At 52.2% G+C, this 20,766-nt stretch overlaps 2 protein-coding genes across 3 annotated transcripts; both read right to left on the reverse strand.

Moving 5' to 3' along the window:
* Positions 1 to 2,599: 2,599 nt before the first annotated feature.
* NEU1 (neuraminidase 1) lies at positions 2,600 to 6,259 on the reverse strand. Of its 2 annotated transcripts, none has more exons than XM_032141320.2 (6): positions 6,034 to 6,259; positions 5,415 to 5,607; positions 4,790 to 4,863; positions 3,852 to 4,034; positions 3,455 to 3,677; positions 2,600 to 3,358 (listed from the first exon to the last, which is right to left on the reverse strand). In XM_032141320.2, exons 1-6 carry the CDS (start codon positions 6,190 to 6,192, stop codon positions 3,132 to 3,134), a joined length of 1,059 nt encoding a protein of 352 aa, XP_031997211.1. In that variant the 5' UTR covers positions 6,193 to 6,259; the 3' UTR covers positions 2,600 to 3,131. The 2 variants fall into 2 exon arrangements, with proteins under 2 accessions (XP_031997211.1, XP_031997210.1); XM_032141319.2 differs by having other exon boundaries at positions 4,601 to 4,863; positions 6,034 to 6,258.
* Positions 6,260 to 6,560: 301 nt separating this feature from the next.
* SLC44A4 (solute carrier family 44 member 4) lies at positions 6,561 to 19,544 on the reverse strand. The gene is made up of 19 exons (XM_032141321.2): positions 19,479 to 19,544; positions 19,275 to 19,353; positions 18,352 to 18,451; positions 18,144 to 18,269; positions 17,875 to 17,935; positions 14,897 to 14,984; positions 14,738 to 14,821; positions 14,236 to 14,471; positions 14,027 to 14,126; positions 12,955 to 13,047; positions 12,565 to 12,667; positions 9,270 to 9,523; positions 9,087 to 9,181; positions 8,895 to 8,998; positions 8,712 to 8,785; positions 8,407 to 8,477; positions 8,213 to 8,307; positions 8,049 to 8,133; positions 6,561 to 7,155 (listed from the first exon to the last, which is right to left on the reverse strand). Exons 2-19 carry the CDS (start codon positions 19,286 to 19,288, stop codon positions 7,034 to 7,036), a joined length of 1,905 nt encoding a protein of 634 aa, XP_031997212.2. The 5' UTR covers positions 19,289 to 19,353; positions 19,479 to 19,544; the 3' UTR covers positions 6,561 to 7,033.
* Positions 19,545 to 20,766: the final 1,222 nt, after the last annotated feature.

Raw genomic sequence — 20,766 nt, forward strand, 5'->3', positions numbered from 1 at the left:
AAAAAAAAAAAAAAAAAAAAAAGAATGAGACGCATACTTAATAATGTAGGGGAGAATGTCATGAGGATGAGGTCTGGGATTTGCTTTAAAATACTTCAGCAAAAGAAAGGAAAAGAAAAAAGGAACAGAAGCAAATGTGGCAACATCCTGATAACTGTCGGAACTGGATGTTGGGTATATGGGGTTCATTAAACTCTTTACTTTTGTGTGTTTTTACAAATGTCTCTAAATAAAAAAAATTAAATATTACATTACTGATCACAAATTCTGGATAAAATATAACAAAATTATACTATGCCTTGACATATACTGGGATTATTCTACGGCTTCCATCAGATAGAATACATTATCTCAACATTTCTTAGAGAAGCAGTTGAAAGTAAAACAAACCTCTAACTGCAAATAAATGTGGCCCTCAGCCCACAGTCTTTAACTTTTTTTTTTTTTTTTTTTTGAGACGGAGTCTTTCTCTGTCACCCAGGCTGGAGTGCAGTGGTGTGGTCTTGGCTCACTTGTCTCTCGAGTTCAAGCAATTCTTCTGCCTCAGCTTCCCGAGTAGCTGGGATTACAGGCACCTGCCACCATGCCTGGCTAGTTTTTGTATTTTTAGTAGAGACGGGGTTTCACCATGATGGCCAGGCTGGACCTTGTGATCCGCCTGCCTTGGCCTCCCAAAGTGATGGGATTATAGGCGTGAGCCACCACGTCTGGCCTTTTAACTTTTTTTTTTTTTTTTTTTGAGACGGAATCTCGCTCCTTCGCCCAGGCTGGAGTGCAGTGGCCTGATCTCAGCTCACTGCAAGCTCCACTTCCCAGGTTCACGCCATTCTCCTGCCTCAGCCTCCCGAGTAGCTGGGACTACAGGCACCCGCTACCACGCCTGGCTAATTTTTTGTATTTTTAGTAGGGACATGGGTTTCACCGTGTTGGCCAGGATGGTCTCGATCTCCTGACCTCGTGATCCACCCGCCTCGGCCTCCCAAAGTGCTGGGATTACAGGCGTGAGCCACCGCGCCCGGCCTCTTTAACTTTCTTAACATCTCATCTAGGCACTGCATTTTCCTTCCACATGGCGGAAAGCAAGGGCTCTCCCACTCACCTGCAGGCTGCCCAGATTCTTTTCATAAGCATCTGCCTGGGGAATATTTTCTTACATAATTTGCCATAGGAAGTGCTCACTTCCCTGTCAGGCTAGCCAGGACAGGATTCCCATCTGCATTTCACACACTTGCACCCTATTTCATGGAGCATAGTATCCTACCCCATGTTAGAAATATAAAACAGCGTGGATTTTTTTTTTTTTTTTTTCCAGACAGAGTCTCATTCTGTCGCCAAGGCTGGTGTGCAGTGGTGTGATCTCAGCTCACTGCAAACTCCGCCTCCTGGTTCAAGCGATTCTCTTGCCTCAGCCATCTGAGTAGCTGGGACTATAGGTGCAAGCCAACACGCCTGGCTAGTTTTTGTATTTTTAGTAGAGACGGGATTTCACCATATTGGCCAGGCTGGTCTCGAACTCCTGAAGTTGTGATCCGCCCACCTCGGCCTCCCAAAGTGCTGGGATTATAGGTGTGAGCCACCACGCTTTGCCAAGTGTGGATTTTAAAATATCTTATAGGCTGGGTGCAGTAGCTCAAGCCTGGAATCCCAGCACTTTGAGAGAACATGGCTGGCAGATTGCTTGAGCTCAGCAGTTTGAGACCAACCTAGGCAATATAGTGAGACTTTGTCTCTACTAAAAATTAAAAAAATAGCCGGCTGGCACCGTGGCTCACGCTTGTAATCCCAACACTTTGGGAGGCCGAGGTGGGCAGATCAACTGAGGCCAGGAGTTCAAGACCAGCCTGGCCAACATGGTGAAACCCCGTCTCTACTAAAAATAAAAAAATTAGCCGGGTGTGGTGGCGGGCACCTGTGGTCCCAGCTACTCAGGAGGCTGAGGCAGGAGAATCGCTGGAACCTGGGAGGCAGAGGTTGCAGTGAGCCGAGGTCGCGCCACTGCACTCTAGCCTGGGCGACAGAGCGAGACTCCGTCTCAAAAAAATAAAAATAAAAATAAAAAATAAAAAATATCTTATGGCGCTCCCTTCATACTCCTTACACCTGTGAAGATCAACCTGTTTCTCGGTGATAAGAAGGAATGTAGTCTGGGTGTGGAGGCTCATAGCTGTAACCTCAGCACTTTGGGAAGCTGAGGCATGAGGATTGCTTAAGCACAGGAGTTCCATACCAGCCTGGGCAACATAGCGCTACCTTGTCTGTACTAAAAATAAAAAAAAAAATTAACCAGGCATGGTGTCACCCACCTGTAGTCCCAACTACTCCGGAGACTGAGATCCGAGGATCACTTGAGCCCAGGAGGTTGAGGCTTCAGTGAGCCGTGAGTATGCAACTGCACTCCAGCCTGGGTGACAGAGCGAGCCCTGTCTCAAAAGAAGCAACAACAAAAAAAGAGGGAATGTCAAAAGGAAAACAGGATTTGATTTGCCGAAGTCAGATTTTCACAGGCAATATGTACATCAGCTCTCTCCCCAGAACTCACCCAGGCTTACAAGGATACATGAGGAAAACAGACATGAAGATGTGTATTGACAGAACCATAGAGACTCTACAAATATTTATTATTCTTCATTAAAAATTTTAAGTTACAAACATTTTGATTGATAAATAGTTAATCGTGGTGGTGCACCTAGTCCTTACTCTGAAACCAAATATCCTGCCATCTGGGGACTTTCACCAGCCCTGTCGAAAGCGATTATCTTACCCCAACACCAAAGAGGAGGCTCAGCCTTCCCCAGTTCCCTGAGTTCACATTTATTCAATTCTACATCTCACTAGCCCTGCCTGACAGGACTAATCCATGTCCCGGGAGGGCAGAGAGGGTGATGGGGCCACATTTAGCCATATGGGAAGACAGTATTCTCAGATGAGGGCAGGACTTTTTTGTGGGAGAGGACGCCTGGCTTTCAGTCCTAAAGGAAGTGATTTCCCTGGTAAAGCGAAGGTGATTTTGTCAAGGCTGGAGTCTAAAGGAAGATGGAACTGTCTTTCAGGCATCTCCAGCAGACCCTCTACAGACCCGTGGTCCTGAAGGCAGAGTCCTGGGCCTAATACCCCTGTGGCAGCCGCACAGCTCAGAGTGTCCCATAGACACTGATTTTGGCCACGGAGATGCTCTCTGTGTAGTGGTTCCGGCCTTTCTCATACAGGACGTAGAGCTGGGGGGCCTGCTCTTCTCCATCCATGCTGCCCTCCAGGGTTGCCAGGGATGAGTAGCCACTGGGGCCTGGCCACAGCTGGACTGTCTCTTTCCGCCATGAGGTACCATTGCTGAAGCTCCAGCGCAGGGTCAGGTTCACTCCTGGGGAGAACAGGAGAGTCAGGGAGAGAGGGTCCCTGCCCAGGCCTTGTCTAGACACAGGGCTCTCCCTGCTGACCCCGCCCATGAGGCACTTACGGAACTCTGGATGTGCTGGGTTGGAGAAGAAGACAATGCCAGAGCTGGTGACTACAGCTCCTGCAGCTACCACAGGGTCCACGAGCTCAGGGTCGAAGGTCACATCACGGGGCCTCAGTGTATCACAGGCATCATAGCTGCGGAGGACAATTCGGCAGTGGCAGTGGTAGTTGTTCTGGTTTCGGGCATTGATGACGACTGAGCCATCTGGGAGCTCATAGGGCTGAGGGGAGAGGACAGGACCTCAGGGAGGGAACAGGGAAAATGCCCTGTCCCCGAGAGGAGCAAGGGTGTGTGGCACTAAGCTGAGCAGTCAGACCTTGGGTCTGTGTGTGAAATGATGCTCTGGAGGGCAGGGAGGGTCAAATGGGTAGGGAACATCTCATGGACTCCTGACCTGGCATTCATCAGGATTGAAATCATTTTCCTGCTTGGGCTGACCGTAGGGGATGCCGCTGACCCCACTTCCGTAGCGCCAGGAGGCACCATGATCATCGCTGAGGAGACAGAAGACTCCATCCCGCTCCAGTGTTCCATGGCCACACACAATGAGGCGGCCCTTCCGTGGCTCCCGCTGTTTCTGTGGGAAAGGGAATTGGGTGTCACAGAAGGAGACTCTAGGGGCTCAGAGGCAGGGACAGGGAACCCACCACTTCCCAAATGCAATCACATGTATGGTCCCCTTCAGTTCAGCCCTTGCTCACTGAGGGTTCCAGTCGGATCCCATAAACGCACACCCTGTTTGAATTAAGAAGCTCTCCCAGGGTGTACAGCTGGACACGTGCACCAGGGGCCCAGCCACAGGGTGCACGAGAGCTTAAACCCAACCTGTGCTCACTCGCCAAGCTGTGCACCCTGGCACAGGCTTGTATCTGTCCAAAGAGGCAGTGCCTTTTTCTACTTTGCATGAGGGTATCGCATGGACTAGCACAGTCCTGTTGACAATGCCAAATGGGAAGCCAATGGCAAAGTTCCCTCTTCTCCTGATAATGTGTTCCTAACAGGATGCCCTGTCTTTCAAGGAATCCCACCCAAGCCAGGAAATCTGACTTCAGAGAATCTTCCCCTTGGAAAGGAGTCCATTTGGGGGTATCCCTCAGACTCTCCACAAGGCAGCCCTCTCCATCTATCTCCTAGGACAGAGACCTGAATACCAGAGCCCGGTCCAGGGGCAAACACTTCAGTGCCAATATCCAGGGAGAGATTCCGGGGTGTGCTCCAGGAAACACCATCATCCTTGCTCCATACCAACATGGTAGAGGCCACCTGGCAGCCGGCCTTGTGAGCACAAAGGGAGTAGAAAAGAAATACCACTCCTGTCTCAACATCGCTCACCACCGCCCCAAGGTTCAGCCCATCGGGGACATCCCCGTCATTGACAATGAACGCTGTAGGAGACCATGTGCTGCCTGAAAAAAAAGTGGAGGAAGAAACCCAGAGTGAGCACTCTGCAGGTACCCTTTCTACGACTTCCCGTTAATTTCCCACCTCCTGCTAGGGACCCCAGGCCTTCCGATGGTCCCAGGGTGCAATCCAACACTTGCACTATCTATACCTCTTGTCCTGTTTTATTTTTCTCCATTGCATTTATCACCTTGCAACAGACAAAAAAGTTTACTTGTTTATTATGCTTGTCTGTCTCCTTCCAATAGAATTTAAATCCTGTGAGGGCAGAGATTTTTGGTCTGTTTTGTTCGTGGCTATATTCATTAAACCTAAAATAGTGCCTGTTATAGGTATATAGTACCCAATAAATGTTTGCTAAGTGAATGTCCAACTCCTTGGTGATCCCAATTTCCAGATCACTGTCCTAGACACTTGCCCTTCTCAGGTTCCCCCTACCCCTCAGGGACTCAGGCAACCAACCCTCTAAGTTCCCCTATCCTCAGGGCCCTTGGGCCCATTGGGCTGCCCACCCATCCAACCTAGCACCGGCTCTTTCACCCAAGCATCTTTATACCCTGGTCCATGGACCTCCGCAGGGCGATGAACTTGGCCCCCTCATCGGATGAGGACATTTTCCTCGCCTCAGCAAAGGCGAGAAGAGTGCCCCGCGGAGTGGCTGTGATGAGCGGGATGCGGAAGGTGTCCACTGAGCCGATCTGTCTCCCGCTCACCCACAGCAGTTGCTCCATGGTCACCAGCGGCTGCACCTGTCATGGGAGGAGGAAGGGTCAACAAAGACAAACTTGTCTTGGGGGTTTTAGGAACTCACGTTCCGATGGGAGAGGGAGGATCTAATGGGGATCCCGAGTAGGGGATGGGGTCCCAGAACAAGAAAGAGGAACACGAAGGACAGTTTGGAGCGAAGCTGGCAGCTCGGAGCAGGGGAGGGTCTACGAAAGGAGAAGGAGCCTTCAGGGAGGGAAGGGGACCCCAAAAGAGGAAGGGGCTCGAATGAAGAGTAAGACCGGGACCCGGAGAGGGAGAGGGGCTGGGAGCGGTCGGAGGAAACGGGATCTGGGAGAAAGAAAAGGGTCCTGTCGCGGAAAGTCGGCTCAGCCGCCCGCATTCCGGGGGACAGTAGGGGTCGATCCCCTGCGCGGGTCGGGGATGGGGCTATGCAACGGGTGACTCACCAGACCGAAGTCGTTCTCAGCCTTGGACCAAGAGGCTGCCAGAGACAGCAGCAGGAAGATCGCGGCAAACACCCAAATCCTACAGCCTCCCCAGAAGCCCAGAATCCGCGGCCCCCAGCATCTGCCCGGGAGCTCCGTGCTGGGTCGCTCCCCAGTCATCTCTCCCAGCAGCTGCCGCGACCCTGGCAGCTAGACTCCACAGAGTCGGGAGTCAGCTGACCCGGACCCTTTAAAGCGCCGATGTCACCCTTAAGCCCGCCCTGGTCTGGAGGCCCTGCCGCGCTCCCGGACTCTAATTGGTCTTCAAGCAGCTCATCTCCTCCCACGTGATCACGCAGCGTCTCGAAGCTTGCCCTTCTGATTGGCCCTCTTGGAGGCCCGGAGCGCGTGACCCGAAAGGGAAGCGGACTGGCTGGGGTGAAGAAGGGACCGGCACCATCCGTACTGGGCTTTTTGATTGGCCGCGGCACCAGGACGCGTCATAGGGGCGGGGCCGATTTTAAAGAGCCGGGCGCGGAAAAAAAAAGGCCGCCTGTCGTCGTGGAGAGAATGAGTCACAGATTTACTGAGAAAACGAAATATCTTTAATAAAATCTTTTTTTGTTTGTTTGTTTTGTTTTGGAGACGGAGTCTGTCACCCAGGTTGGAGTGTAGTGGCGCGATCTCGGCTCACTGCAACCTCTGCCTCCCGGGTTCAAGCGATTCTCCTGCCTCAGCCTCCCGAGTAGCTGGGATGACAGGTGCATGCCACCACGCTCGGCTAATTTTTGTATTTTTAATGGAGACGGGGGTTTCACCATGTTGGCCAGGCTGGTCTCGAACTCCTGACTCAGGTGATCCGCCTGCCTCGGCCTCCCAAAGTGTTGGATTACAGGCGTGAGCCACCGCGCCTGGCCTAAAACCTTTTTTTTAACTACAAAATGGAGACCTGTAAGGCGAAGTGAGGTTGGACGGCTGGACGGTGGGGGTGGGGTGCAGTCCTGGATCAGGGCCGGAGCTCTCACTTCTTCCTCTTCTTGTTGTCCGGGGGCGCCTCGTTCTTCTTGCCCAGAATCTTTAGAAGGCTCTTGGACATGTAGTAGGGCCGGTCCAGGGAGCCGTCGTTCCGCTCCAGGTCTTCCACTGAGCCGCAACAGAGACCGGTTAGAGCGGACCCTGGGGCCAGGAAATCGGGGACTGGGAGGCAAGCTGCCTGCCAGATTTGGAATCTGAGCTGCGCCACCACGCTTACCCCCGGGCAGGTTATGTAATCTCAGTTTCCTCATGTGAAGTGGGGTCGGGAATATTATATTGCATAGAGCGATGATAAGAATTAGCGGAAAAAATGCATGTCAGTCGCTTAGGAGGAGCCTGGCAACCCCTGAATGGATGCATGCTGTAGAGTAAGAAAATCCCCTGCCGCTACAGCCACCTGCTGGGAAGTCTCTCTAATGGCTTTTTTTTTTTTTTAATCTTTTTTCTTTGTTTTGAGACGGAGTCTCGCTGTCGCCCAGGCTGGAGTGTAGTGGCGCAATCTCGGCTCGCTGCAACCTCCGCCTCCTGAGTTCAAGCGATTTTCCTGCTTCAGCCTCCCAAGTGGCTGGGATTACAGGCGCCCGCCACCACGCCCAGCTAATTTTTTGTATTTTTAGTAAAGAGGGGTTTCACCATGTTGGCCAGGCTGGTCTCGAACTCCTGGCCTCAGGGTGATCTGCCCACCTCGGCCCCCCAAAGTGCTGGCATGACAGGCGTGAGCCACCGTGCCCGGCCTCTAATGGCTAACTGCTACCCGAAATTTCCTAGGGAAGATAGCACAGACCTCTCCATCAGAATGCTCCTTTGGAGAGCCTATCGGCCTGGGGGCTCACTCTCTCCCTTCTTCCCTAAACTCCTGGCCTCAGGATGTCACAAGAAGCTCCCTCTGGTTCGTTTAGCTCACAAAGGCATTGTTTCTAGAAGCACCAAATCTCCAAAAAAAATGCTTGAACGGCTCAGTACTTTAAGGTTGGGGACAGGTGGCTGGGGGTGTCACTCACGGAAGCAGAGGAAGAGCGTGTCCACACACATGCCGAAAACGCTGAAGAAGCCACTGGCGATGACATAGGCCCCCAGGATGGAAGTCTGGAAGACATGACCCGTTGGGGTTATTGGGTTCCTCTGGGGAGTTGGGGGTGAAGCGGCAGAGAGGAGAGTCACTCACCATGATGGGCAGCCAGTAATAGTTGAGGTGGGGGCTCTTAAAGTCTTCACCTAGCCCCTGGATGCGACCGGAGAAAAAAAAGAAGGACAAGACCCCTGTGGAATAATTCTGGGGGTTAGTGCTCCTCCTCTGAGGCCACCTCTTCAGCTGCCCAGCACCCCTACCCTCTGTCCCCACAGCTTCTGGTGCCTTACCCACGCCTCCGACCACCAGCAGCTTCCCAAAGAACAGCAGCAGGTCTGTGACTTTATCCAGGACGACCACCCTGTGCCAGAAGTTAGGGGAGGTTGAGGGTGAGAGGCCTGGCAATGCTGAGAGTAAAATTGCCTTCGTAATTTGTGGGGACTGGTGCAAAATGAAAATTGTTCACATTTCAAGATGGCAAGAGCAGAGCACTAAACCAAGTCTAGGGCCCGGCTGAGCACAGCACGCCCACAAAGCCAGCCTTGGGTGGGAGATCAGAGGAGGGAGCCACAAAGGGGGTGGGGAACAGCCTAACCTGACAATGTTTCGCATGAGTAGCACGAAGGCATTTTTAGCTGAGACACAGAAATTCTTCCCGTAGATGGCGATCTGAAGGAGGTGGAAAGGTCAGAGTTACCAAGGCGAGCTGCCTGGACCAGAATGGAGATGTCTAGACCAAAGGGCACCAGAACAAAGGGTTGCTTGCAGTGTAGCTCACCATGATGTATGCATTGCGGTTTAGGAACTTGATAAATTTTTCCAGACACCAGAGGCAGCACTTGAAACAACACATGATGCAGCGGGCTACAGGGTTCTGCACTCCTGGGAACGAGGAAAGCTCATGTTTGGTCACTGCCCCTCCCTAATGGCCTTCCCCAGCTCCTGACTCCTACTCCGACTCCAGACTCACCTCTCAGCTTGTGGTCAATATACTCTAAGATGACCCGGGCTATCTGCACAAGGGTCAGGATGAGGGCTCCAAATGCCAATGACCCAGTGTGGTAACTGCAGAGGGTGTTATGCAGTCAGAGACAGCTCCAGGACCCCTGGGTCCCCCGTGCTTACAATGACCAGGCCCCTGCCCCATCCTTACCGGAGTGTGCGGATGAAGGCAGAGATTAAGGGGAAGGTAGGGATGTCCTGGGGCTTGTGGAAGGCCCAGTAGAAGGAGGCAAAGGCTCCAGCGAGGACGCACTGGCCCAGGGCCAGTACCCAGTTAAGGGTCCAGAAGAGCCCCAGGACCCCATAGATTTGCAGGTTGAAGAGAGAACGTTGGACTAGGCCTTTGGATGAGTAGCCCTGGAAGACGCACATCAGCCCTGGGCACGAGGAGTTCACAGGCTGGGCCTGGGAGGGTAGACGGGGATAGAGTAGGCTCAGGCTTCGGGGACCTCAGTATGGATCCTGGGTGTCCCATTCCCAGTAGCTCCTGCCCCTCCCAGAGTTGACAGGTGGGAAGTAGCAGCTTCTCTGAACTGCGGGAGTCAAGTTCTGTCAGAGAGTTCCATCTCCAGGCTCAAACTCAGTTTGGTCTGCCTATAGCATAAGCATAATCAGCTCCCTCAGTCTCAATCAGAGGGGAAGGCACTCACTCAGCATTCCCATTCCAGAGCAGCCTCTGCAACGTCTACCAAAACCCTTTCTAGCAAATAGAACAGGCTAGGTATTTGATGATATTAAGGAATTATTGTCAATTTTGTGAGATGTGTTAATGATATAGTGGCTATGCTTTTAAACAGTTCTTATCTGTTGAGATCCATCTCGATGTATGTACAGGTGAAATGGCATGATGTCCAGAATTTGCCTTAAAAGTCTCCAGAAAAAAAAACTTACGAGGCGGGTGCGGTGGCTCACGCCTGTAATCTCAGCACTTTGGGAGGCCAAGGCAGGTGGATCACCTGAGGTCAGGAGTTCAAGACTAGCTTGGCCAACATGGTGAAACCCCATCTCTACTGAAAATACAAAAAATTAGCCGGGCGTGGTGGCAGACGCCTATAATCCCAGCTATTCAGGAGGCTGAGGCAGGAGAATTGCTTGAACCCAGGAGGCAGAGGTTCCAGTGGGCCGAGATCGTGCCACTGCACTCCAGCCTGGGAGACAAGAGCAAAACTCCGTCTCAAAAAAAAAAAAAAAAAAATTATAGATGAGGATATAGATGAAATAAGAATAGCAGAAAGTTGAGGATTGTGGAATCTGGGTACAGGGAACTCACTGTGCTATCATCTCTACTTTGCATATGTTTAAAAATTCCCACAATAAAAAGTAAAAAGTCACAAATTAAAAAACAAACATTTCTAGCAAATATAACCAAAAAAAAATTTTTTTTGACACAAGGTCTCACTCTGTTGCCCAGGCTGGAGTGCAGTGGCTCAATCTCAGCTCACTGCAACCTCTGCCTCCCACGTTCAAGCAGTCCTCCTGCCTCAACCTCCCAAGTAGCTGGGACTGCAGGTGTGTGCCACCATGCCTGGCTAATCAAAAAAAAAATTTTTTTTTTTTGAGATGGAGTCTCACTCTGTCACCATATTGGCCAGGTTGGTCTCGAACTCCGGACCTCATGATCCACCTGCCTCGGCCTCCCAAAGTGCTGGGATTACAGGTGTGAGCCACTGTGCCCGGCCTTCTGTCAGTCTTTACTGCTAGATCACAAGCAAGTTGAAAACAACACTGACGTTATACCCAGCGCAGTTGCTCACGCCTATAATCCCAACACTTTTGGAGGCTGAAGCAGGCAAATTGCTTGAGCCTGGTTGTTTGAGACCAGCCTGGGCAACATAGTGAAACCCCATCTCTTAAAAAAAAAAAATTAGCCGGGCATGGTGGCACTCGTTTGTAGTCCCAGCTACTTGGGAGACTGAGGTGAGAAGATCACTTGAGCCTGGGAGATCAAGGCTGCAGTGAGCCGTGATCGCATCACTGCACTCCAGCCTGGGTAACAGCCTTTTTTTTCCATTAAAAAAGAAAAAAAAAAAAGAACCACATCATTTTGGGCTTTGTATACCCAGTGCCTGGCACATAGTGGGTCCTCTGTACATGTAAATAAACCTCCCCCTTTTTTTTTTTTGAGACAGAGTCTCGCCACCCAGGCTGCAGTGCAATGGCGCGATCTCAGCTCACTGCAACCTCCACCTCCCGAGTTCAAGCAATTCTCCTGCCTCAGCCTCCTGAGTAGCTGGGATTACAGGCACCTGCTACCATGCCTGGCTAATTTTTGTACTTTTAGTGGAGACAGGGTTTTGCCATGTTGGCCAGGCTGGTCTCAAACTCCTGACCTCAGGTGATCCACCCGCCTCGGCCTCCTAAGTGGTGGGATTACAGGCAGGAGCCACCGCGCCCGCCAAACCTCCCCTTTTTATTTTTGGGTGGGGCTAATGCTTCCAGCCCAGCTCATGTTCCCAGCTCAGACGAGGTGAAGACATGACAGGTTTGAGAAGAGTAAATTCCCAGCAGCCCAGCGCCACTCCCGGGAAACCTCACAGGGGAGTTTTGGAAGCAGCTTCTCTCCCAGGTCCCCCGCAGGGAGTCCCACCTGGCTACTACCTAGGGCTCTGTGTTCCAAGGGAGGAAGACTTAATAATACAATACAATCCAACCTGTTATTGAGCTCTTATCAGGTGCCAGGCATTGTACTAAGCACTTTATGTGCCCAAAGTCATTTCATCTCAGCCACCCCAGGGATGGGTATTATAATTATCCCCATTTTACAGAGGAGTGGAACTGCGTGTGGCGGCTCACTCCTATAATCCCAGTACTTTGGGAGGTTAAGCCAGAGGATCGCTTGGGTACCTGACTACATCGGGGCAACCCCAGGAGTTCAAGACCAGCCCGGGTAACACAGCAAGACCTTGCCTCTACAAAAAGCTTAAAATTAGCCTGGCGTGGTGTCGTACACTAGTAGTCCCAACTGCTCAGGAGGCTGAGGTGGGAAGATTGCTTGAGCCTGGGGGATGGAGGTTGCAGTGAGCTGAGATTGCACTGCTGCACTCCAGCCTGGGCAACAGAGCAAGACCCTGTCTCAAAACAAACAAACAAACAAACAAACAAACAAACAAACAAACAAACAAACAGGAGTAGGCTGAGACTCAGAGGGTGAAGTGGTTGATGGTCCTCAAGTCAGAGGAATGTCCTGGGGAGGGGTGGAGTAAGTCCTGGTATCCAGGGCTGTCTCTCCCAGCCTCAGTTTCCCTCCCCACATGATGGACGGCTCAACAGGAGAACCAGGTATTCTGGGAACTGGTTTCTTCTAGCTCTGCTGGGGGTTGGGTGTGTGACCTTGCACGAGTTTCTTGCCCTCTGTGGCCTCAGTCTTCTCTGCACAATGAGGAATGTGGCCCCTACAGCCCCTCAGCCCTACTAGTCCCGCCTCCGTGTCCCCCGCTTCCTCTTACCGTGGGGTTGCATGATGTATTTATTGGCACTTTCTCACAGCCGGGGGAGCTGATGTTGGATGCCCAGAGCACATATTGGGGTTGCCCCGATGTAGCCAGGTACCCAGAGGGGAGTCAAGGAAAGCATGATCACACGAGGTCTCCACGGGCCACTCACTCCTTAGGGACCTGTTCCCAGGTGCTTGTGCAGATCGTTTGCTGCACAGAGAGGGCTGAAATTCAGCCTGTGTGCACCCTTTCAACTCTGTTCAGGCACAGTGCTGCTGTGTCTGCCCAGGGAAAGGGGCACCTCTTCCAGTGACACCAAGGCACTGTACAGGGCAAGTATTGCTCTGTTTTCCATCACCCCCCAGGACTCCAAGAGTGGCTGGCTGCGTGGGCAGAGGATACAGAGCAGTCATGGCCCAGTAGGCAATGCAGATGAGGAGGAGGACAAAGGTGACCAGTGGGTAGAACATGGTAGACATCATCTGTCCCACAGCCCTGCAAGGAGACAAGAGCTGTTCACCGGCACCGCCCCAGCTGTCCATCTTCTCAAGGGGCTGACCCTGGCCGGGTGCGGTGGCTCACGCCTATAATCCCAGCACTTTGGGAGGCTGAGGCGGACGGATCACGAGGTCAGGAGATCAAGACCATCCTGGCTAACACGGTGAAACCCCGTCTCTACTAAAAATACAAAAAATTAGCCAGGCATGGTGGCGGGCGCCTGTAGTCCCAGCTACTTAGGAGGCTGAGGGAGGAGAATGGCGTGAACCTGGGAGGCGGAGCTTGCAGTGAGCCGAGATGGTGTCACTGCACTCCAGCCTGGGTGACAGAGTGAGACTCCGTCTAAAAAATAAAAAGGGGGGGTGCTGACCCCTCTGACCTCACTGGGGCCTGCCCCACTCCCCCAGGGTGGGACCAACAGGGGCAGTAACATTGTCTTTCATATCTGTGTCCTCAGGGCCTGGTGCAGGGCTAGGCATACTGTAGGTGCTCACTGGATAAACAGAACTGAATAAATCAGGCTCACAGGACCCTTAGAGGAAACTAGAGTCACAGAGAAGCCACTTGGGGCAGCTTTGGGTGGAGTAAGGGAAGATCACCCCTAAGCGTGATCCCTTGGCAGGTGTGCATGGCAGTTCCTGGTTGGGAGCAAGCTGCTGCCCCTCCTGGCCTGGATTCCTGCCATTCCACTCAGCCACCACCACTCCCACCAACCCCTCTAGAAGGCCTATGTCATATTCCAGGCACTCATTTAATCTTCAAGACAACCCTAGAAGGCAGGAATTATTGTTACCCCCATTTTACAGATGGGGAAGCAGAAGCTCAGAGAGGCAAAGCCACAGCAGTGTTCACCACTGTGCTATTTCTCCCCTCTCCTCTGAGGCTCCTTGCCACCTCTCTAGCACCCCCTAGGTCCCCTAGCACCCCTGGGTCCACACTGTCCTCAACCCCATCTCCCTCCCAGGCAGGCCCTAACTTGCTGGCCTCCTTCAGGAGGGCGATGGCAATACGGATCCTCTGCCGCAGGAAGATGAGCACCAGCAGCAGGATGGCTTCAAGCACCGCCAACACGATCACTGCAGAGGATGGGGCAGACAGACCTAGGTCAGGGCCAGGGCTGGGGCCGGGCATGGCCCAGGGCAGTCGTTGGGTAGCTGGTGGCTTGGGGGTGGGCAGGACACTCACGGGCGGCCAGCCAGGTCTCCTGCACGCTCTGGTAGGCACTGAGGTTGGTGGTGAAACCCAGCTGGGAGATGGAGGCGCCCTTGTCCCGCAGCACTCGGTACTCCTCCCAGCAGTAGTAGATGCCGTATGCCAGCACGCCCAGCACCCCCAGGATCAGCACCAGCACCAGGGGCCCAGCCACCAGGCGCAGAAGCAAGATAAACAGTAGGCTCAAGACCAGAGCCACCCCCAGGGCACTGTAGGCAGGGTGAGGACAGTGAGGTTCAGCCCTAGCCCCTCAAATCTTTCCCCTTTCAGAGGCCCCCCCTGCCTTTCCACACACCACCCAGTGTTCCCAGATTAGGCCTCTTTCCCTTATAAATCCTGTTGGTCTTGGAATCCATTCTGAGCTCTGGCTCCTCCTCCTCTGTCCAAAGCCTGTGTTTCAGACACTGGGCGAGGGGACAGAGGATCAGGGAGGAAGAAGGCAAGGACACGAGAGGAGGGGAATCTGGTGACTCACACAAGAATCCAATACCAGGACTGGGCAAAATCTTCAAAGATCTTAACACTGATGTCTCGGGCATTGAGGCTGTCAATAAGACCGCTGTTGGGGAGACAGAGTCAGATGGGGCTGTGGGTGGAAGGGGTGTGGCCAGGATGTGGGGGAGGAGGTGCCTACCTGATCCCCTGCTGTATGGTGGTGTCATTCGTAATCCCTGGGAGCGCCGGTGGAGTAACGTTGGTCCATGGAAAGCAGCGCCCCAGAGCTGGAAGGGAGAGCCGGGCTGCTGGGTTGGGGGCCAGGAGCTCTGCCTGGAGGGTCTCTGGCCCCCTCCCAGTCCACAGTGCCCTTAGGGGAGGGAAGGGTGATGACGCACCCCTCAGTGGGCTGCTTTTGATTTCAAAAACGGGCTTCTGCCCTGTGGAGCCCAGTCCATCCCCTGCCTCCCCTCCTTGCCGTGCCTCGGTTTGGACCCTCCTCTGGGCTGGCCTCAACTCTTAGAACACCCTGTCACCCTTCCATCCGCCCTCCACCCGAGTGGAGTGCCAGGGAGACTGTGGCACAGCCTGGACTTCATCACTCCAGGGCTCTGGGTCCCTTTGCGACTCAGACATCTCCAGAGGCTCTGCCCCAGAGACAGCGTCCACACTCCCTGGCCAGGCTTCCAGGCTCTGCTGTCCAAATCCAGCCCATGTTCCCTTCTACTCTATACCTTTGCTCTTACTGTGCCTCTCTCTCAGGGCTCTCTTTCCACCAGAAATCCCATCCATGACTCCCTGTTCAAATCCAGCTCCATCTCGCCTCCTCCAGGAAGCCTTCTGACCTTATCCCTACCTCCTTTGGCACCTGTTATGTGCCTACAGAGCCACTTACTGCCATCCTTGCAACAACTTTGCCAGGCAGCCTTGCTTTGTCATTTATTTACCTATTTATTTATTTATTTACTTATTTTTGAGTCAAGGTCTTGCTCTGTCACCCAGGCTAGAGTGCAGCTGCACGATCATAGCTTACTGCAACATTGAACTCCTGGGCTCAAGCGATCCTCCCCATTTAGCCTCCCAAGCAACTGGGACTATAGATGCGCACCACCACACTTGGCTAATTTTTAAATTTTTTGTACAGATGGGGTTTTGCTATGTTGCCCAGGCTGGCCTCAAACTCCTGGGCTCAAGCAATCCTCCCACCTCAGCCCTGCAAAGTGTTGAGATTACAGGTGTGAGTCACCTCACCTAGCTTATTTATTTTTTAGAGGCAGGATTTCTCACTCTATTGCCCAGGCTGGAGTGCGGTGGCACAATCGTGGCTCACTGTAACCTCAAACTCCAGGACTCAAGTGATCCTCCTGCCTTAGCCTCCTGAGCAGTTGGGACTACAGGTGTGAGCCACTGCACCTCGCTGTCGTTTACATTCTAAAGATGGGGAAACAAGGTTCAGAGAGGTTGCATAGTTGGGTCAAGACCATAGGGCTGGAAAGTGCTAGAATTTATATTCAGAGCTACTTGACTTTGAAGTATTCACTTGAGATACTCCTTATTGTACTTAAATTGATAACTGGATATCTCATCTTATGCTATAAATTGTCTAATTTTTTTTTTTTTGAGATGGAGTCTCACTGTTGCCCAGGCTGGAGTGCAGTGGCACCATCTCGGCTCACCGTAAACTCCACCTCTGGGTTCAAGCGATTCTCCTACCTCAGCCTCCCGAGTAGCTGGGATTTCAGGTGCCCACCACCACGCCTGGCTAATTTTTGTATTTTTAGTGGAGACGGGGGTTTCACCCTGTTGGCCAGGCTAGTCTCGAACTCCTGACCTTGTGATCCACCTGCCTCGGCCTCCCAAAGTGCTGGGATTACAGGTGTGAGCCACTGCTCCCGGCCTAAAATTTTTGTTTTTTTTTTGAGATGGAGTCTCGCTCTGTCAACAAGGCTAGAGTACAGTGGCGCAATCTCGGCTCACTGCAAACTCTGCCACCCGGATTCAAGCCATTCTCCTGCCTCAGCCTCCTGAGTAGCTGGGATAATAGGTGCATGCCACCACGCCCAGCTAATTTTTGTATTTTTAGTAGAGATGGGGTTTCGCCATGTTGGCCAGGCTGGTCTCGAACTCCTGATCTCAGGTGATCTGCCTGCCTCAGCCTCCCAAACTGCTAGGATTACAAGCATGAGCCACCACGCCTGGCCTAAAAATTGTTTTATATTAAAAATGACATTTGCAACTGGGTGTCGGGGCTCATGTCTGTAATCCCAGCACTTTGAGAGGCTGAGGTGGGAAGATTGCTTGAATCCAGGAGTTCAAGACCAGCCTGGGCAACATAGCAAGACTTCATCTCTTAAAAAAAAAAAAAAAGACGTTTGCTATTGGAAGGAAGAGCATACTGTAAAAGAAAAAAAGTTCAACTGTGATCCTACCACCCAGCCATGTTCACTTATAACATTTGAGCAAATATCCCTCTAGCCTTTTCCCTGTGCATATATAAAAATAATATGTGTGCAGGCTGGGCATGGCGGCTCATGCCTGTAATCCCAGCACTTTGGGAGGCCGAGGTGGGTGGATCACAAGGTCAGGAGTTCAAGACCAGCTTGGCCAAGATAGTGAAACCCCGTCTCTACTAAAAATACAAATTTAATACATTTAATAAATAAAATAAAAATAAAAATTAGCCAGGCGTGGTGGTGGGCACCATGTGCTGTAATCCCAGCTACTCGGGAGGCTGAGGCAGAGAATTGCTTGAACCCGGGAGGCGGGGGTTGCAGTGAGCCAAGATCACGCCACTGCACTCCAGCCTGGGCAACAGAGGAAGACTCCGTCTAAAAAAAAAAAAAATGTGTGTGTAGATTCACCCATGTATGTTTTCATGAGATTTTCATACAGTCTCTTTGTGAACAACTCTGATCTCTTCACCTAGAATGTAGCTGAAGCAGGGAGCAGTTGTTATCCCTGCCTCTGTCCCCAGCACCTGGCACATAATAGTCCCCAAAACACTGATTGTCTGACTGCAAGGCCATATAACAAAGAGAAAAATGAAGACCTGATGCTAATTCCAATTTTGCCACCAACAGGATATGTGACTTCACTCTCTCTGGGCCTGGTTTCTTCATTCAAGCAATGAAAACATGGGACTAGATGATGTCTGAGGAAGGAATCTGTGCTTCTCACCTGGAGCAGAGGGGAGGAGGAAACTGGGGCAGAGTTCCTGTTGCAGGCTTGTGATCACCATCTGTGGCAGGAGTGAAAGGACAGACACACAGACACACAGACACAGAGCAGGATGAAGAAGCAGGTCCCCTCACCACCACCATGGGGCTCAGCCTGTCCCACACTCCCCAGGAGAGCCAACCTGGTGATCATCTACCCAACTCCCCCTCCCACTCGTGCCCACCCTGGCCCTTCTGCGCAACAGTGATGAGGTTAGGGGCAATATTCACCATATTCCAGGGTACCCCTGGCAGACAAAAGTTCCTGTTTTTTGTATAGAAGACTTCCCCAACAGTCTGCGAGAACTGGTTTTTTTCCACAGTCCATAGGTCCTCCGGGCAGGAGGACACACACACCTGGGTGCAGAGAGAACACTAAGGGGCTGGAACCTGAGACCCTGGGTGAGATCTGGGGCAGAGGCAGGTCCCAGGCTCTGACCTGGGGCGTGGGGCACTGTAGGCCATTCTCAGCCACTGAGATGATGTTGGTGGACAGGATGCAGCTAAAGATGTTGAAGTACAGGAGATACGGCTTATCTCTGTGGGAGGGGAGGGACCATGTGCATCAGGGCCTGATCAGGTGTTGGGGGAGGGGAGGGACCACTAGGGTGGCTTCTCAAGAATACAGTGGGCCCAGTCCCACGTGGCCCAGACCAGTCACCCCCCAGCTCCTGGCCCTAGCTCAGCTGGGGAGGTAGGGAGACGCCTAGAAGATCTCTCAGAGTAAGTCACCATTGCAGCAGCTGACAAATGGCTCAGATCATGAACTTGGAGCTCCACGACTTCATATCACCTCTACGATCTTGAGCAAGTCACTTGTTCTCGGTCTTGGTTCTACTCCATATAAAAGAATAGTGCCTACCTCATGAGATTTCAATGAGCTTGTATGTGCAAAGTTTACTGCCTGCCTGGAACATAGTAAATGCTATATAAATATTTGAGGTTTTATTACTTATTGGACATCTGCATGTGAGGACTGTTGGCATTGCTTCTGGAATTCTCCTTGAATTTCAGATAAGGAAATCAAAGCTCAGAGAGCTTGAGTAACTTGTCCAAGGCCACACAACCAAAACTTAGTCCAGTTGGGGATTGAAACACCAATCTCTGAACTGTAAAACTCATACACTTAACACGACTCTCCACTGCCTTCCATTTCTGGTGGGACTCAAGAAGCTAACTGTCCAGCAACGGTTCTCAACGTGGCCTGGAGTGGTCAGATTTAGGGATGCTGAGGTGGGGTGGGAACAGCAGGGAAAGGCTGTGGAAGAGCATGGACAGGTCTGGAGCCTGAGTTGGGGGGGTGTCTCCTGCCCACCCCACCTCGCCTCGCTCCTGCACTCCTCTTCTCGCCTTTGTACTCACTTGTTCTCCCCCATGCCACAGTAGGCCCCAGTAGAGTTCCTGGGGTAGAGGACTTGCCGCGGGTCCCCATACAACCAGGCTGCAGACAGAGGCACGGATGAGTCATTGGAGGACAGGGACTTAGTGGGGCAGTTATGGGAATGGTCCCTCCCTGGGTTACTGTCCCTCACCCACTGCCCTGGCTCTGAGCAGCTGGAAACTCACCCACAATCCCCACCACGATGTAACCTAGAATGAAGAGCAGGAAGAGGACGCAGCAGATGACATCTGTGCAGCTTCTGAGAGAGAAATGGGAGGCTGAGCTAAGGAGACTTGGGGAGGTAGGGCTTATGGTCTGGAGGGGTCAAGGGTTAGAGAGCTGGGGGATGCTGCAGCGTGGTCATCAGTAGGCTTTATTTTTATATTTTTATTGCTTTTATTTTTTTATTTTGAGACAGCATCTCACTCTGTCACAGACTGGAGAGCAGTGGTGCAATCTTGGCTCACTGCAGCCTCTGCCTCCTGGGTTCAAGCAATTCTCCTGCCTTAGCCTCCCGAGTAGCTGGGATTACAGGCGCGTGCCACTACTGCCCGGCTAATTTTTTTAAAATATTTTATTTAGAAAACCTAGCTAGCCACAGTGGCTCATGACTGTAATACCAGCTACTTGGGAGGCTGAGGCAGGGGAATCCCTTGAGGCCAGGAGTTTGAGATCAGCCTGGGCAACATAGTGAGATTCCCATCTCAAAGAAATTAGCCTGGTGTGATGGTGCATGCCTGTAATCCCAGCTACTCGGAAGGCTAGGGCAGGAGGATCACTTGAGCACAGGAGTTCGAGCCTGCAGTGAACCCCCATCTCCAAAACACAGAAAGAAAACCTTTTTCTGGGTGGATAAACTTTCTTCTCAAGTAAAAGACAGAAAAGCACACAACTCCCAAGGGCTCAGCTGGGTGAGTTCTCCCACTTGTGAAGCCGGCACTTAAGTCAAGAAACAGAACATCCCCCCAGACCTGGGAAGCCCTCGATGCCTGCTCCAGACACACAACAATCCCCCCAGAGCACCACCCATCTGGGGCAGGAGTTTCTCTTTTTCACAAGTTTCTTACTAATATTTTAGCAAATACAAAGCAAATACTGGATTCCACACTGCACCCACCACCCCCGCCAGCCCCCGGAGCAGTGCCCAGAGCTCACCTGTTCTTGATGGGGCCTCGAAAGGAGGGGTCGTATTTGACTGGCTTCCCTGAGGGACATGGGAAGAGGTGTGGAGGATGAGTCTCTCTCTGCATATCTTGTCCTGCTGAGTCCTCCTAGCCCCAGGATCCTACCCAGGCCTCAGGTGTTTGGAGGGAGATGGGCTAGGGCAGGACTGGCAGGAGGGGAAAACTGGGGAGCAGGAAAGGTAGGATCCAGGCCTGGTCAGCAGCTCAGCAGCTCCCTGGGAACTCCACCCAGGCTGCCATGGGGAGGGGAAGGAAGGCCTTTATAGTTTCCGGCTCACATCTCAAGGCA

The sequence above is a fragment of the Hylobates moloch genome, unplaced genomic scaffold (assembly GCF_009828535.3).
Source record: "Hylobates moloch isolate HMO894 unplaced genomic scaffold, HMol_V3 SCAFFOLD_20, whole genome shotgun sequence".
Taxonomy (NCBI): Eukaryota; Metazoa; Chordata; class Mammalia; order Primates; family Hylobatidae; genus Hylobates; species Hylobates moloch.